We start from the raw sequence: 18,015 nt of genomic DNA, 5'->3' as shown, positions 1-18,015 counted from the left end.
TGAATAGAAACATTTATATATATATATATGTATATATCTCAAAGCATTTTCCTTTTTTGCCTGTACAGACAATATTCAGATGCTCTGCTGACCTGCACAGAAAGCTGATCCATCATAAACGTTTGATGTTTCTCTGTAAGGACTGTCAGTCCCACTCACATCGTGGTGATCTCGGCTTAGGACTACTGGAGCCTATGAAAGCAAAAAAGACAGCAGATGGACTCTTTTGTGGGCTGTCAATGCTACCGTGGGTCATCTTTTGCTGAATTTGCTTCTATTTAAGTCATTATAAATCACAGCTTTATCCCACCTCTTAAATCCCCTGAACCTCCTTCCCTCCCTGCTCTCCATTTATTACAAAAGGAATGCTGACATGTTGTTCATGATAACCAACACCAATTCACAACTGAGAACTTGAGTTAGTTTTTATGCACATTACATCCTCGGAAAGGGACAGGGAGAAGAGGAGAACTGTGGCTTTCTCATCTGAAACCTTTCTCTGCTGAAATTGCAAACACACTTCAGTGCCTAAGAACTCATTCAAAAAAATAGTTTTTTTTCCAACCGAATGTAAACAAATAGTATCCCCCCCCCCCCCCCCCATTCTTTTGGAAGACTTCAAGACTACAAATAAGGCAGCAACAAGAATTAGTGTCCTCACACAGACCAAACAAGCCCATTCTTGATCTGGAATTTAACTGACAGAATAATCTAGATCAGTATGCAGGGTTTTGTTACACTTTGCCATGCATATGTTTCTATAAGAGCCATTCACTCTCTTTGGAATGGTGTGGTCTGGAATTAACTGGCTCTGTTTTATGCTGGCATTGGATTAGAAAATAACTGAAACTGGATATGAGTACCCAGCTTCCAAGAGGGGGAATGGAGATTTGAAGAAGCACAAAAAAGGACAAAATCTGAAGGGCCTGGGATTTTGACCTTGTGAGTCGTAGCTCCAAGGGAGTTCTGTGTCTGGTCAGGTTTACTTGTTAAGATTAGCTTGCAGTGACGTTCATTTTGAATCCTGAGAAGGTCAACAGCTCAACATTTGAAATATTTTAACAAACATTATCCGAGTAACAAAAACAAAGACCTTTCCTTGATGGAATCCCTTCCAAATTTGCCTTGAATTTTTGCCTCTTTTAAAAGGGTAATTATTGTAGTTTGGCTGTAAAAGAGATGAAGGAGTGGACATGCCTAAATCCAGCACTGCTGTATACACGCAATCAGGAAACTGCAGGGCACTGATGAAACCTATTTATGAGCAGAGATCACAATCCTTCATAAACCTTTTACCATCCAGAGAAGGAAAGAAACAAGAATTTGAATCAAATCAACAGATGTGAGGTTACTAATCTGAACGTTTCAAACTCACACAGTAATTCAGCTGTTGTAAAAACTCTTTTTTTTAATATCACTCAGTGTTTGTCCTAATTCATTTTCCCCCCTGCATGCTACAAAACCACAGCTTACATTGTACCTATAGATGCAGATTCCCAATGTGAAATAAAAGGTAACAGATTCCCAATGTGAAATAAAAGGTAACATATTTCAGTTTCTAGACTTGTCCATTTGTTACACAACACAATACTGATTACTGACAGAGAGGAGAATGGAACACGTTAACAGAATACTGCATCCATGTAAATGGCAGGCATCTCTGCTCTTATTGGTAGATGCTATCTCATTTCCCACCTGCCACCCTATTATCAGATATGAAACACAATTACCAGACCATATTAAGAGGAAAAAGGCAAACCTTAATCCTTCCTTCAGCAATGGCTCGATTAATAGCTATGGCTATAGACACACGACCCCTCTGATCAGAATATAAGATTCTAGCTTGAGATCCAACAACCTATAAAATAAGAAAAGCCACAGTGATAAGGTTCTCTGTGCAACTGGCTTATCTTCCGGCCCCAGATAAATGCAGTCAGAGGATTGTCCCCTTCTGTAGGAAAAAATACAGATTATTTGTTCATCAACTTCCAGAAAATAGAAATTAAGGCCTCTTTGAACAGAGTTTTATCTCTGCTCACACAATCTGCAAGATGTATTCCTGTAATCAGCTGCTACTGTCCAATAATCCCACTTTTTAAATCAACCCGATTGCTAGACTCTCAACAAACCCCTTATCAACAGCTGAGAAGCAGACATTTGGAACTGATGATGGGCTGGAAAGAAAGAGAAATGTAAAGGCAAAGAAGAGCAAAGAACATCTGTCTTGCACAGCTATGTTCCTCTTCAGCCTTTACTCCACAGAACAGTCTGGCTTCCAGATGATGAGAGCACATGTAAGCCTTTCAGTGTTACCAGTTAGCTCCACAGTGAGAGCCCTCCCTTAAAGAAATACAAAGGATGCCTCACCGCCATCCTGCTTCAATATGACACAACACAGTATACCAGTTTTGGAAAGGGTGCTGGGAACTGCAGGTCCGATGAGGTCAGGCCAAGTGAATGCTAAAAAGGACACTTTGAATAGTGCTGAAAGGTGGTTACAGATGAGGCAGAGGATGAATACTGCCCGGTTTCACTCCAGATATAAGACTAGATCTCATACTATTTGAACATTTCCCGATGGGGGGGTAAAGGGAAAGAACCACTTCAGCTCACCCTAAAGCTCTGCTCTAGAGAGATGCTTGAGTTACCAGCTGTATTTACTGTTCACATTTTTATTCATACCCACATCTACTTTTCATTCCAACACTGAGAACTGTCCGGACCAGGAGCAGTCACTTGTCCTGAGGGAGGTTTTGCACTTACCAAGCTGTGCCTCCCAGCTTCCCGAATCCAACGGATGTTGTCATGGTACTGCTGCTTCACAGATGTGCTCACTTGCAAGAGAAAGCAAGGAAGAAATAGATTTTGAAAATGAATGCAATATGCTCAAAATTAAATTAAATTCATCTGACAGCACTAGCAAGTTATATTCCGGCTCTCAGCTACAAGCACGCATATAGGATGTGCTACGTTGAGTCTTCTTTGCAGCCAGTGCTGTAACTTATAAAATATATTTAGGGGAAGTTATGAGACGTTGCATGGGAGGCAGCTGGAATAATAACTCTCATTCAGATCTTTAGCAAACTAAATTAGACCTTGAGATCTAAACCACAAGATATGGTTTGCACATACTGTTCATTGCTGGTGACCTGGCCCACTGCCTACTAAATGCCCAAACCCTTTCTGAGCCTTGTTAAATTAGAAACTTTAATGAACTCTGTGATATCAGCTACTGTAGTTCAATGTTTTATCAGGTAGTAAATAACTCATTTGATCATCTATCAGAAATTCTGATATTATCAGCTGGTACTATATACTGAGGATGAGTTACCCTCATGCTGGGATGTAGATTTATAGCACTGCAATTGCTCTATACTGAATTGCCAATGTGAATGTTCTTATCTCAAGATAAATTTGAGGTTACTTATCCTACAGACCAAATTATGTCGCCTCATATTACTATGGAGCATAAATTGCACAGAAAAAACGTTGTTTAGGCAAGTATATAATCTGTGGAGAGAACTGCATACAACTTAACCACTCTCCAGCTCCTACCTGTGCCAAGCTAGTATATTTCCCTACCACTTCCCTGTCTCCCACAGCCAGCTCCAATAAACAGTTATATTCTCTGTCCTAAACTGGAGTGTTGTCCAACTCGGATATCATCAGTCATCCCCAGGGAAGGGAAGAATTCTCCCTTTTATTTGGTCTTCCTTCCTGCAGCTGAGAATCTAGAAAGAGCTTAAACTTTAGCTCCACGTGTCCCATTTGTTAAACTGCTGTCAACCCACCCTTCCCTCCTCCATCTCACACCCCAAGAGCAATCTCTAATTCAGGCAGGCTACTGTGTCAGTGCTGGTAGTTCACAGGCATTTCTCTACTTATTAAGGCTTTGAAAGATAGTAGAAGATGTTGCACTCAGAGGAACAGCGCTCATCATCATCTCCCTTTTGATCTTAGGAGATCTGTATAGTTAACAGCTTAGCCTTCAAACTACCACAGAGGTAGAAAATATGAATTAGGCTGCATTTCATGCACAAAGGCCAACTTAAGAGCACAGGTAGCTCAGAAGTGGAAGCAGATAAAACCGTAAAGGATATTTTCAGTCTATGAGGATGAAACATAACAATCCATCCCCCCAAAAGAAGAATAGTTAACATCAGGTTTGAGACCAGGTAACAAGTTTAGATTTGAAATGCAATAGACTTCAGCTCTATGGAGTTTTCTTTCAACCATCATAACAGATTCTTTTATGAAATTCAAAGGCAGGTTCTGATTTTAGATGTGCATGTATGTGAGAATATCCAGACCCTAGAATTTGTTCCAAGCCCAGATCCCTCAGGGAGCAAGTCAGCAAGCACAACAGCTATGAACACGAATCCATGAATGGCTGTTTACTTTCTGGCCAGATTCTGTTTTCTTCTTCCCACTATCCTGCCAAATACAGCAGAAAATCCAATAATAGCATTGCCCTTAAGCCTGTTTTCACCTGTTGGGATTTCTGAAGTGCCATTTTTTATATTCTTAAGGAAAATATATGCCAGAGTATGATTTATTATTTTTTTTAATGAAAATCCTCTCCTCAGCCCTACATTAACATCTATATAAACATCCATGTACCACTGAAGACGTAGTAAGTGATTCATTTCCTAGTCCTGCAACGCAAACCATCCAAATGTCATGTATCTGTTCAATCTTGAGAACAGATGACCAGCAATTTTAATACAAGACAAAGTGCTACAGATTTTTGAAGACACTGCAGTACCAGATTTCTCCTTCCCTTCAACTAACCCAAGAGATCAGGTTTAAAAACATTAATATGTCATCATCCAGAGATACTTGAGGTTCAGAGCGTTAGAACCACTTCACAGACCTGTGCTATTTCTTCAAGATAATAATTAAAGGAGGTTTAAGGGAGTAGATGGAGCTGACAACCTTGCAGTCAGACCCCCTCCATCAATAATTCACCTCTTGCAAAGAAGCATTAAGGCTAATTTCCATCCTCATTATTGGAAGACAATAGCAGCATTATTTCAAATGAGAAATGTATCCAAAGCTGGTAGATCCTTACAATACTAACCATTCCAGAACAAATAGAAAAACACTTAAAATATTTTATTTATATTCCAGTGATTTCTTTTGTGAAAGAAGTAGAAAATATTTTAACATAAAATGCAGGAAGAAATAAATTAATCAGACAGAGATATGTGCTCCTCCCCATAATAATTTAGTTTTGCAAACCATTTCTTCCTGATACCAAGGAGTACAAACCTCCCCTGTGTGGAAACAGAAGAGCAGAGGACTTCAGTGCTGCAGGACAATGACACTTAAAACTCTGAGTCTGATGCCCAGCTACTGTGAAAGCAGACAAAGAAAGGGAAAGCAGTAGAACTTCCCACTGTAATATTGGAGACTGGGATTCAGCTCGCTAATAGTCAGCCTTGTTCCTCCTTGTTCCTTGTTCCTACTCATAATCTGGGGATAACAGCAACAGATCACTGTCAGTGATATGGAATAGTGCAAATCCTAGATTGCAAAGCAGTATATACACAACATGTATTCTAGATTATACTCATTGGTGGAACCAATCAGCTGCCATTTTATTAACAAATAAAAAAAAGCTTTGGACCTCAAAATTGCAATCACAAATAAATGACACTGGATGGAGCACCAGGCCAAATGAAACCTGGGTTTCCTTCAACTGATCTGCTACCTAACCTGCTCATTATGGTTTCAGCCAAAAGCCATCACGCTGCACAATTCTGATCAGCTTTCCAAATCCACTCCCAGCGATGAGGGCATGCGATGTTGCCTTACCTCCCCGACGAATGGAGTCCTCCAGCACAGACATGGCAATTGAGTCAGTGGTAGCAAGGTCCTGTGGGTCACCTGAGGTACAAACCCAGCGGAATGGCCCAAATCCCAGGGAAAAAATGTCCCTGCAAAGAGAACATTCTTCATTAAGAGATGGTTGAAATTCTTTCTTTATTTATCCTGGCTGCAAGCACTGCTTTTCTTTCATTAGTCAGAGAGAGAAGAATTTCAAACATTTTCAATGAACTAATCTAAACAGAAACATCAGGAGCCATTAACTAATGAAACAGTGATGTCTCATATAAGCATTGAATGGAGTAAAAAGATCCAATCAGAGCACCATTTTGACAGCAGTGTTGGACAGTTGCATCAGATAAATTGCAATTTTTCTTCTCTTTCATAAAATGTACTTTTACTGTTGCCTGGTCTTTTCCTCCTTAACCCACGCTAACCCTGAGTGCATCTACACTATCAGACAATTCTAGGTCTGAACAAAAGACCAAGTCCAGGCATTTTCTGGAAGGAAATGTAAGGAAGAGTTTTGATTTGTCAGTGTTTTAGCTTACTGTTCAGACACCTGGTGTTTGCTTTCATATAACTTTGTAAACCTAAAAAGGATGAAGTTTTACACCAAATTATCAAGACTCGTCATGTCTTTCACTTCAAAACATTAGCAGCACACCTCTGTTACTACAGCCTCATGGTAACTACACATAACATATCCCTCTAGGACCAGTTCTTCTTTTTTCCTGTTCAAAGGAAAATGTGAGGAGTAGCTCTACCGAAACCAATAGAGAAGACAAGGATGATGCTTATAGCCTATGGGACATCTTCCTGAGACTCATGGGGCACTACTCCAAAATAGAGGAAAAAGAAGAGTAACTGTGACATATCTCCCATGAGTCAAGTTTACTACTGCTAGTTACCTCCTTTTCATCTTGTACAGTACACTGCAAGACATGCACTAGATGGCACCTCCTTAGTGCAATACCTCCAGACACCAATTGTCATAAAGCACTTGAGCGCATTATTGCAGGATCAATCCAACATACCCCATGATGTGCTGAACGTAGGAAGGATATCTGAATTCTGTTTTATTGGCTCCTTTTTTCTCAACATCAGCACCTACAAAAGGAGTTAAGAGGCAGTAAGTGAGAGAATGGGAAGGACTAGAGAGTTTGTACAACACTGTGGCCAACCCTATCAAAGAACAGGGATAGGAAGATGTATTCCAGATTGACCGCATTTCCACTTTTCCAGGATCTACTCACCAGCTCTTTGAGCCTCCAAGAGAAAAGCATTGCCATAGTCCCAGAAAAACATGCCCTTATCAGTTAGTCTGTTAATAGCAGCCACTTGTCTCCTCAGACTGAAATAAAGAATGAAACAGTACATAACAGGTCAGTGAAATGTCTTGTGAGAAAGACAAAAGATGCAATCCCTCGCAAAGCAACTAAACTTAAAGGTTAAAAGCATGAGTCACTAAGACATTTTACCTCTCCTGTACCAGAGTTCGGAACTTCCCCGGATTGGTGGACAGGAGCTGCTTGGCTTCCTCAAAGCCAAGCTGGACTGGATAGTATCCCCCACTGAATGGGTTGTGACAAGAAGTTTGATCAGACCCCAGATCAGCTAGCAGCTCTCCTGTTGTGTCCAGCTCATATGCAAGCCTCTCCCTGGGGGGAAGGGAAGATAATTAACAGAATGCTTGAACAGAAGCTGTTATTTCACATTCAGGCTCTTCTTTCAGGTGAGATTCTTCCATCCCGAACAGCTGTTTATAAACATACACCCTTGGCAAGCTGCCTTGTTTTAACAGTCAAGAGGTGGGAAATCATGGTGAAGATCTATGCACAACTCTTATACTTCACATTCCCCTGTACAGGAACACCAGTAGATGAATCAAATACCAATTGTATTGGTCAGTCTCAGCCTTTGGTACACGGGGTAAAAGCAAGATTTAGCACTGGATACAGCCTTCAGAGTGCTAGAATTCATACCCATCTTCTGATTGTTTTTATTCAATCAATGCCTCAAAATACTTTTGCTCTTCACTGAAGTCAGAGATGCTTTTTCACTTACCAGACAGTGAAAAGTTAGAAGAAGGATAAATTACTTCTTCATTTGAAGACAAATCTCAGTGATTTCTTTCCCTAAGAAATTCACTGTTCCATAAGGAAAGAATGCATGAGAAGCAAGTGGGAACTGTGACATGAGGATGAAGATACCCCTTTTGACAATGAAGTTTTTCATGAATATCCAGAGTCATTAACTCAGCCCTACGCTTAATGCCACTTCCCTTTCAAGACTGGAAGCAAGTTTCAAAGCAGTAATATATCCATCACCCATATATACTACTTACCACAGGTCCACCACATTCCCATGGTAACCCAGACTGAGGGCAATTTTATTCTTCCTTGCATCTCTAGAACAGATTTTAAAAGGCTGGTTGAAAAAAAAAAGAAATAGCACATTGCAATATACACATTGCAAACGAAACTAACAGTCTGCGTGTGGTTTCCAACACCCAGCCAGGCAACTGAACTTTTGACCTTCATGTAATCAGTGATTCCAGAAAGAACGACCAATTCTTGAAGCATAACACTATACATAATTGTTATATGCATATTCATGGCACCACGAAGACACATTTAATAGACATTATAAATTATATGAAGCATCAGTAACAGCATGTATTAAGCATTGGTAGTCACCAAGAAGGATGGATTCGCATTCAAAATCAGACCTGGGATAAGAGGAGATGTCCTTCAACCTCTCTTCTGTGCATACTACAATGGCACAGGGCAGACAGATGCAAAGCAAGGAATAGGGTGTGGAGATAAAGTAGCTGAATAACACTACAAGCCATACCTAAGGCGAGCAATGCAGTGGTCCAAGTTATTAGAAATTTCCATGAGCCATCCTTGCTTGTAACGTTTCATAAGCGCTGCTTCATCAACCTAAGACACACAGCAGAGACCTTAAAACCCTCATTTTTCCCTACTGGGTCACTTTTACCTTTATTTATTTTTAATTGGCCTGGAAAAAAAATGGCAAATGAGTAAATCAGTCCTGATGGGCCTAAACACGACAGAGCAATTGTTCAAATCCTTACTTTCCTCCTCCGATCTTTATTAATCCTGTTCTCTATTATTTCAAGTTACAAACAAGAAAAAAGAAACCCTTTTTGATTCATCACTTCTCAACATTGACAGCAAACAAGAAATTCTTACTGAAACCGTATAAGAGTTAACATATTTACACATTTAAAATCATTTTTTATGTTATTTTTTTGTGATTGCAGTGAAAAACAAACAGCAAGATTTAAATATATGTTATTATTATTTTAAATCTACTCAGACATTTCTGCTGGACTGCCCAGGGCGAAGCAATGGAAATCGACCCTCACTTTTGCTCCTTGAGCTGGTTGAAATTCTCAACCAAATATGGGAAAGAGAAAAGCTCTTCCTTGTCCCAGCTGGCTGATGCCTCTGTGAAAAATGGAGTGGATCAAAACAAAACTACATCTTCAATCCCTTCTTGCTTTGAACTCTGAACCTCCAAACAAGCTCAGTCCTAACTCAGTACCCTTTTGGACTCACTTATGCATCAGAGATAAGCTGGATAAAAATATAAATGAATAGACAAATTGTGAAGGCTTTGGCACAGATTCCATATTAATGATTCAGTGTCCAAACTCGCACATCATTAAGACTTTTATAATGAGCTATCAGTGGTGTAAAGCAAATGACAAAATTAATTCAAGCCAATTTTCTGTGGTAGCAACTGCTTTAGACACTGAGTGGTGTGTGCCCAAGAATGCATAACCTGAGTATCCTACAGTATTTCATTAAAGCATTTTTACTTCTCTATAATCCACCCCATCACTTCAATTCTATTATTTCTCATTAACAAAGTATTTATATGTAAATTAAATAAGTTCTGTATTCAGGAGTGGCTTGAACACCAGGGAACCTTTTCTTCCCCAATTATTCCTAGCATGAGAAACCTTCCATCACTTCCCACATCAGTAATAAAGACTATCCTTCCAAACCCCAGATTATGGTAATAGCAGTGTCACTACCGATAGAATTATTCAATAGGAAGTCAGGTGCCATGGGAGACAGCTACTCTGGGAGTCATTTAAATCAGCACAGGGGAAAAGAAAAAAGATTCAATATTTCATATGAATTACAGGAACTGGGTTCATTTGAATCTCTGCATAACACAGCAAATCTATTTAAATTCATTACATGTTTTATTTCAGATCTCTCTGTCAGCCTTGGAAAGTCTTTCACAGACTTGCTAGCAAACAAGAAAGCCAGCTTCCTTCCAAATGTGTTTTCAAATACACAATTAAAGAAAACAAGAGAAAACAACCTCCGTTTTAGAATTTGCACAACCATGTTGAGCCAATATCACCTTCAGTGCAGCCCTGGGGATCTGAGTGCAGCTCAGAGGACATCATCTGGCCTTCCACACTGTTATTTCATAACATTACGATCTGCTTCATGTCAAACAGAAGAAGTAAAAGACTTGCACCATTAATCCCTGCTGTCTGAGCTTCGGAAGCCCTGGCTGACAAAATGACATCTCTTGCACAATTCATCAGTGCTATTTGCATAAATAGTTCCTTAAATAAATAATATGTACATATATATAGCTATCCACATGTGCTCCTGAGGCTCATTTCCGACAAGGATCATCTCACAGAAGATAAAAACCAGGCGATATTCAGTCTCCTGAACAAAATCATCTGCAGCCATGGAGATGAAAAGGACAAAGGGCTGCTGTGAATAGCATTCACTAGAATCTCTCCTTTTGTATTCTAGCATTTGAAAGATCACGATGACACAGTAGAAGTCTGAATAAGAATTTATTCAACAAGAACGTTTTCAATGATAAATTAAATACATTTATTTCATCTTCAGGGAGTACTTGATGAGGTCTCAAATCCATGCATAACTCATGTTTTGATAACAAAAAAACACCCCAGAACAAACAAACAAAAAGCTCACACTTCTGCATCATCACTGCAGAACAGCTGAAATCACCATTTCATGAGTAAGGCTTCAGCTAGACAGAGCAGGACAGATCTACTGCATGCCACATGGGCAGTCCAGCCCATTATGTTTTGAATTTTAATTATCATAATTACAGGTCAGATTGCAATACTCTTACCCTTCCGATTGCAGTAAGTGACCTGCCTGCAGCAAAGACCTGCCAGCTAACTCTCTTTATAAAGTAATTTGGCTGAGAAGGGTGAACTTCCCACTGTATTTCGCCCTAAGTGGAGTTTGGTTCTCAAAGCCTTTCTTCCTCTAGCTCAAGCACTGAGTATGGCTCATTGAACAGAATCATTCAAGCAGCCCTAAGTAGTAATCATTCATATCTTTATAGTGGGGTCACAAAGGATGGAATAGCAGTGAAAAATCTCAGCAATAGAAAGATATGCTGATTTCGGTACAGTATCTTTTGAGTTTGGCCTGGTAGTATTATTAAGGGGGTCTAAATGATCAGGAGAATGAGAGCTCTAATTCAGCCCATGAAGAAAAGACAGAAAGAAAGGAGCGCTGCTCTTACCTCTGCAATAATCCCCACACAGCCAGCAATGACCGCAGCCTTTGCTTGAGCCCCACTCATCCCTCCAAGACCAGAAGTAACAAACACCTTTCCAGACAGGTCTTCTGCCTTCAAATAGCGACGGCCTGCATTCAGCACTGTGAGCTACACACAACATAATATCGCAATTACCAGGAGTTATTTCACCCAGAGTCCCTGCAATTTAACAAAAACAAACAAACAAGCTGCATTTTCCCCAATTAACTTCTGTAGATACTTTGAACACATGGCTATTTGCAAGCAGGACTGCTGAAGGCACTCTCAGGCACCTATTTTCTGTATCCAAATGATGTGTTCCATTTGCAAAGACAGTTTGAAACTGTGGAATTGGCTTCAGAGGTCACTGGGACCATGAAATGGTGGTCATCTTTTAAAAAGGAACCATGTTACAAAGGTGATGTTATGAAACCATCTGTACTGAAACCTATTTCTGCCACTGCCAAATAGAATAATGAGCAGTTCGCAATACAGAGACTTACTCGAGATGGCTGCTAAGGAAAACAAACCTGCTAAATACCTGCATGTAACATCCTTCCACAGTGGTTCATCTCACCCCAGTCCCCAGCCACAGTTATCCTACAGTTATCAACTCACCAAGCTTTCCCTGGTTTCTTACCACAGTTCCATGGACTATTCCCTGGGGTCCAATGTAGCAGTAGCTCCCTGCAGTCATCTGACCATACCTAGCAAGATCAAAGAACATGATGACGCCATGTGTTGCTCAGGCAGAACGAATGCTTTATATGTCAACATATATTTCTAGTATAACAAAACAAGAAAAACTCCTAGCAACCTAACACACAAAAACCAACCTCCTGTACTTCTATTTGGCATTATTTTATATTATCCCATTACCAACTTAATCGAACTCCTTCATTAACAGTGCTTTCAGAGGATCATTGAGCTCTTTAAGCTACTGAGTTTAAAATGCGTAAACTGGAAAATATATGTAAATCTTGGTTTGGCATTCAGCACAGGGACTGGGACACAAACAGATTCCTCTTCACCTTTTCAAAGCAGATTCCTTTGTACCATTGGTTTTCAGTGCCAATCCTGCTTGCAAGACACACAGTCATTATGAAAGTTATAAACCCAAATGTGACCTCAACCTATTCCTATGAAATCCCTGGGTACATGGTAAGGGATGCTCTGTTTGAGTCTTTCCATTTCTTACCAATCTGTTTTTATAGTTTTAATTGAGTCTCTTCGTGGCAAACAGCAAATTACTATCCTGTGCTCATCTGATAGATGAACACTAAAAGAAGCAGGCAAATAATAATTATAAAAAAAGTAAAAGAAAAGAAAATCCTGCAGTGTTCTACTTCAAAGCTTTCTCTTGGTGCAAAGAGAAACAAACACTTCATAACTTATGGTTTTTGCAGATTGTGAAACAACCACTGCAAAGTGTAACTGCAAAGTGTAGGTTATGATTATGGCTTCATGCTGAAATTCAGCCCAGTCTTACAAATAAACCTAATTCTAATTCCTACCAGACCTCAATTACATCCTTATACGTGTGGCTGAACGTGACTCAAGCTCCTAAGTAATTGCGTTTAAGTGTGCATTAATATGTTGCAGCATCAGGACTTTAAGCAGCACAGTTGAAATCCATCTGCATCAGATATTTTAAACAGCAGCTGCTTGATATTTGAGTTAAATTTTAGATAAATATTTGATGGTTTTTAAATAGCGAGGTGCCTTCTTACATTGTTACTCCCAAAGCAAACATCTTCTCATATTCATCTCTACTAGAATAGTTGGGAATCACCTAAGAAAAGAATAAAAAGGAAATTTAAATAAGCAAATTAGAGATTTAAGCAAATCTTTTTCACTATCTAAACTCTCTGTTTTGATCAAGAACATGTACAGCTCAGGCTCATTCAGAACTAAGCCCTCTCATAAGGAGAGGATCGTTCCCTATCTCACTGCAGATCAGCTCACCTGAGGTGACAGAGATTGTGCTGCAATAAATGCAGCAGAATTTAGACCTGAGATTCTTCTGTGAGATGATATTAGTTCAGGTAGTATCAATTACATTTTAATTCAGTAGACACATGAAAACTAAACAGAAGAGGAGGAAAAAAGAAAACAAGATGCTAACACCTACCATGCCATTAGTAATGACTAATCTTGGAGCATATCGATGGCTGGGAAAGAGTCCCAGAGGATGTCCACTGTACATTACCAATGTTTGCTCTTCAGTCATCTCTGACAAATATTGCATTGCCAACCAGAACTGAAAAGGAAAGCAAGGAAAGTGAGGGAATCTGTTTCCATCGTGCATTTATGTTCCTTCATGAAGCTGCTAAATGGAGTATGAATGCAGCTATAGAGATAACGAGGTGTATTCACATATGGAATAACAGCCAGAGCTCTCAACACATTCTTGCTTTTAATAAAATCCATTAAGAGACATCACTCAGCAGGAAACATAAATCAACAAGAAGAGGTCTGAATAAGTTCCAGAATAATTTCTCCAGTATAAACCCCAGAAATGCTTTGCTAGCTTTTCAGTGCATCATTTTGAAAGCCATTCTGATTTTATCTTGAGATTAACCATTTGGATGTGGCACATTTCTGGCTATGTATCCGAAACCAAACTGCAAAACTTTCCCCATAAAAGAGATTAAATACTCATGTATATTTTTGATCCTAACCTGATACAGATAATTCAGTCACTTCTGGTACTTGTCATCTTTTCAACAGACGTATGTATTTAAATTCTTCCTCAAACCAAACAAACAGTTTTCACTATGGACAACACTCCTTGAAATACCAAGGAACACATAAATAAATGCATCTCCAATCCATCTTCATATTTCAATAGTTACTCTTGGTTTATGCCACAAAGTATGACTATTTAAACTGCTATAGATTAAACTCACATCCATCACTGTCTATTACAAAGCCCATTCATTATATTTCATTGGCCTAGAGATTCATTATATTTCATGGGACAGCCGGATCCAAGAAGGGCTTTTCTATGGGACATGGAATTCAACAACAGTTTGGAATAGGGTTTCTGCAGTTACACAGAAAAATGGATCTGTGGACTGAGGACAAGTTGGGAAGTGGAAATTTACCTCTGGTTGGTTTTTTTGTTTGTTTGTTTTTCTTCAAAACCGATTCAGGATAAAACAGAGGCCTGCGTGGATGATACAAACCAAATGCAGCCTTTTCAATGGGAATTTTGCAAGGACAGATTTTCAAAAAGCACGCTGTTTTTAACCCACAGAGAACAAAATGTTCTATCATAACTGAATCATTTATGTGATTGCTACTCCAAATAAGCAAGAGCAGAAAGGTTTTGTTTGTTCTGCTGTGAAACAACTGCAGGTCAAAGCTCTAACTTGGATGGGAACAAGAGAAAAGAAAATACTTCTGTCTTTGGCAGAGACTCTCCTTCACCTTGCAGCCCAGCATCTGCCTGAGGGATGTCACCCCAGTCAGGCCCACAGTATGAACTGCCAGCAGTGGTGACTTGAGAGATGCTGTAAAGCTTTCATGCAGTGCATTAACTGACACTTATGAATTAATGCACAGAACAAAGAAACGGTGTGAACTTTTAGATTGACAGCCATAACTTGAATATCCCAGCTCAGATGTTAGATAAGGATGCCACCCACTTGCCATTGCCATCAGAAGATCGGAGTTAGTCCTGCAAATAAAAAGCACTGTGACCTGCCCAGTTAGTATGTGAACAATTCCAGCTCATCTGATTTCATTGGAAAGATTCAGGGCTGCACTTCATCACAGCCTCATTTTTATATTCCTCTATGTATTGTGAAAAATGTTGCAAAAGCACCAGAAATAAACAAATAAAAGATATGCTTTTTGTTTCCTAAAATTTATTTTGCCTATAAACTACCTGTGCAGAGTACAGATACATACACACACATCAGAGAAAGACAAAGAACTTTCTACATCATCTTACACAGCTTGACATTTTTTCAAACACAGTATTTCTATTGGATTGTCTGTGCTCTCTTTACTAAATCAAGCTCTTCCCATCTACACGGCTCATAACTGAGCATTCCTCTACCCAGACAGGATGTTTTGGAGTATTTAGAGACAATGACTGCCAAGAATTATTGCAAACTCTGCCTAAGCAGAACGTGCCTGGGGGAGCGTACAGCAGCTTTCATGACAGAAGCTGCAAAAGCAACAGTGTCCTACCTGAGCCCAGTTGCTGAAGACCTGCCCATTTCCTCCGTAAGTGACAAGCTCCTGTGGAAACTGAGAAGGATAATTTAACAATAATAAGGCAAGCACATTTCTGGAATATTTCTGTGTGTCTCCGACACTATCTGTTCAACGTGTGCTGTAGGAGCAGCAGAAGTAATAAACTTCTTTTATTGTCACTGCAGCTTACCTGAGCCACTGAGGGATCCAGATTATTCATAATCATCAGCATGATGGCAGCAGCTGATTTGGTCTTGCAAGGATAATCTTCTATGGGGTATGCTCTGAAATGGCATTCACCAGACTTTAGAGCGCATATAAGGGAAACTACAACATACAATATAAGGGAAACATCCAACAGAAGTATCCCCAGGCACTGAGATGGTTCCTTTGCTGTACTTGTATAGGCCTGAGCACAGTTCTATCAGTGCCACTGAGATAGAACAGCAAGAGTTATAATCAAGAGTTCTGCTCTTTCTTTCTCTGTAAGCAACAAAACCATCACAGGCACTGAAAATTCCTGAAGGCAGATAGGAACGATTGACATGTTGTAATGCTATAATGTGAGGGAAAGTAAAGCAATAATAGTGGGGTCAGCACAATCCTAAGCTGCAGCAAATGAGGACAAGCCCAAATGCAACAGCCATGGTTGCAGAAAGAAAGGAAGAAAATCTGCTTACCTTTGGAAAGCCTCCTGTAAGCAGGGATCTTCAGTGAGATACCCTTGCCTTCATTGCCAACCCTTAAATGAGATCTGGGAAGGGCTGGATCCTGGTTCCATCCCTTCCAGTCATGCAGGGTCATTGCACTGCATGCACCTGAGCCCCCCTGGGTTGGTCCTGCCTTCCCACCAGGTGCTCAATCACTGCTTCAAGCTGTGACTTAGCATTTCTGCTACACACGTTCTTTAAACAATCTTCCTTTTACTGGACCATAGATCTTCAGTGTCTGGGTGCTTTCTTTAGGCAAGGAAGACAGTTACACTGAAGAAACTATGCTAAAGAGTGCAAATGGTAAAGATAAAGAAGTAAATTCTATAGATATAGCAAATGGGCTCCTCCCATGATCATTTACACTTTATCCCAGCTATTTACATCAGGATACTGAAGCAAATGCTTTGTAGTCAATTTGCTTTTCTAAGTTTGAGGTGATAAAACAAGAGGACTTCTGTGGAATGATACTATTTCATCAAGAGAAGTCATTCCCCCTTAAGACTGTTCACAGTTTAAGAAACCCAGTGTTCAAGAACAGGCTGAGAGCGTTTGTATGGGAAAAAGGGTGTTGAGGGGAACAGAACCAAATGGGACTGTGCTCCCTGGTATAAACAAAACAAAACCAAATAATACTAGAATAAGGCAACAAAAGATATTTCTTAATCTGAGACTGTAAGAGTCAGCTGGAAAAGCAGAGCTGTAAAATCATCACAAACTATAAAGAAAATATTTGAGGCAGTCAAGAATCACTGATGCCAGTGATAGAAACAAGCTGGTGGACTGTATTATTAGAGCTGAGAGCAGAAGGAGTCCTCATCTGTACCTTAGGACTACTGTCCTCTTCAGTCCAGCTCTGCAATATCTTTCACTTTCTCTTACAGTTGTCATCCCCTTGGCTGATTTCTACAAGAGCTGACCCCAGACTATGGGCAGCACAAAAACATGGATGCCTGTGGAAATTAGAGTGCTTTCTTGTTGCTTGCTTATTCTGATTTCTGTATAGACATTAACCAGGCCTCTGCTGGATGCAAAAAGGAATCAATCAGTCTAAAAAAAGAAACTAGCCCCTGGCAGCCCTCTCCAAAACTGTTCTGCTTCACAAACATTAGCCCCCTTAGATCTGTAATGAAGTGATGCTTCGAGATCAACAGACACTGCCTATTACAAGGCAGGGTCAGATACAGGTTCCAAGTGTGGAAAAAATGTGCTGCTTCTCTTTCAAGCCCAGGAAATCTTCTCTGAGATTGACAAATAATCAGTCTCTCAAAGCAGATCTCAAAGTCATCCACTCAACTGATCTTACCTCTTGGTTCATGACAACTGGCATCATCTCAGGGCTAGTGCAGGCTTCCTGCTCAGGCTGCAATCAGAGATTTTTGAACAGTGACTGGTCCCTGGGAACTCTAAGATTTGCTATGGGGTAGAGCATATGGCATCTCAGTATATGGTAAAGTTGGCATTACCAAGTACATGACCTTACTCAGCCCCTTCCCTGTATTAAGTGGTTCTGAGCTTTCTAGCAGTAAGTCCTGCCAGCACCTATCCAGAGGGGTGCAGTCTGTTTCCCTGCTAGTCCATGAGACTCTCATGAGGACAGAAAATAGGATGAAAACTGAAGGATGAACAATGCAGCTTTACAGGAGAGTAAGACACACATTAGCAATCAGTGTAAACCATACCTCTT

The 18,015-nt window shown here is 40.0% G+C and overlaps 1 protein-coding gene across 2 annotated transcripts in view; it reads right to left on the bottom strand.

The window, feature by feature from the left end:
• The window catches only part of UROC1 (urocanate hydratase 1), a 29,784-nt gene that overhangs the window by 7,506 nt on the left and 4,263 nt on the right, over positions 1 to 18,015 (bottom strand). Inside the window, exons 3-17 of one of the 2 annotated variants that reach the window (XM_015875050.3) lie at positions 15,809 to 15,902; positions 15,613 to 15,672; positions 13,544 to 13,672; positions 13,143 to 13,204; positions 12,053 to 12,119; positions 11,398 to 11,541; positions 8,686 to 8,774; positions 8,177 to 8,239; positions 7,311 to 7,490; positions 7,086 to 7,183; positions 6,867 to 6,939; positions 5,818 to 5,939; positions 2,764 to 2,834; positions 1,760 to 1,858; positions 93 to 192 (exon numbers count right to left, since the gene is read on the bottom strand). In XM_015875050.3, coding sequence (XP_015730536.1) covers positions 93 to 192; positions 1,760 to 1,858; positions 2,764 to 2,834; positions 5,818 to 5,939; positions 6,867 to 6,939; positions 7,086 to 7,183; positions 7,311 to 7,490; positions 8,177 to 8,239; positions 8,686 to 8,774; positions 11,398 to 11,541; positions 12,053 to 12,119; positions 13,143 to 13,204; positions 13,544 to 13,672; positions 15,613 to 15,672; positions 15,809 to 15,902 — 1,451 coding nt within the window. The remainder of the gene's footprint in view (positions 1 to 92; positions 193 to 1,759; positions 1,859 to 2,763; positions 2,835 to 5,817; positions 5,940 to 6,866; positions 6,940 to 7,085; positions 7,184 to 7,310; positions 7,491 to 8,176; positions 8,240 to 8,685; positions 8,775 to 11,397; positions 11,542 to 12,052; positions 12,120 to 13,142; positions 13,205 to 13,543; positions 13,673 to 15,612; positions 15,673 to 15,808; positions 15,903 to 18,015) is intronic. The other variant, XM_015875051.2, reaches the window with a different exon arrangement.

This window comes from Coturnix japonica, chromosome 15 (genome assembly GCF_054131305.1).
Source record: "Coturnix japonica strain WE chromosome 15, WE-NBRP24, whole genome shotgun sequence".
NCBI classification, from domain to species: Eukaryota; Metazoa; Chordata; class Aves; order Galliformes; family Phasianidae; genus Coturnix; species Coturnix japonica.
The sequence above is the reverse complement of the archived record's forward strand: the minus strand, read 5'-3'. Positions and strand labels throughout refer to the sequence as shown.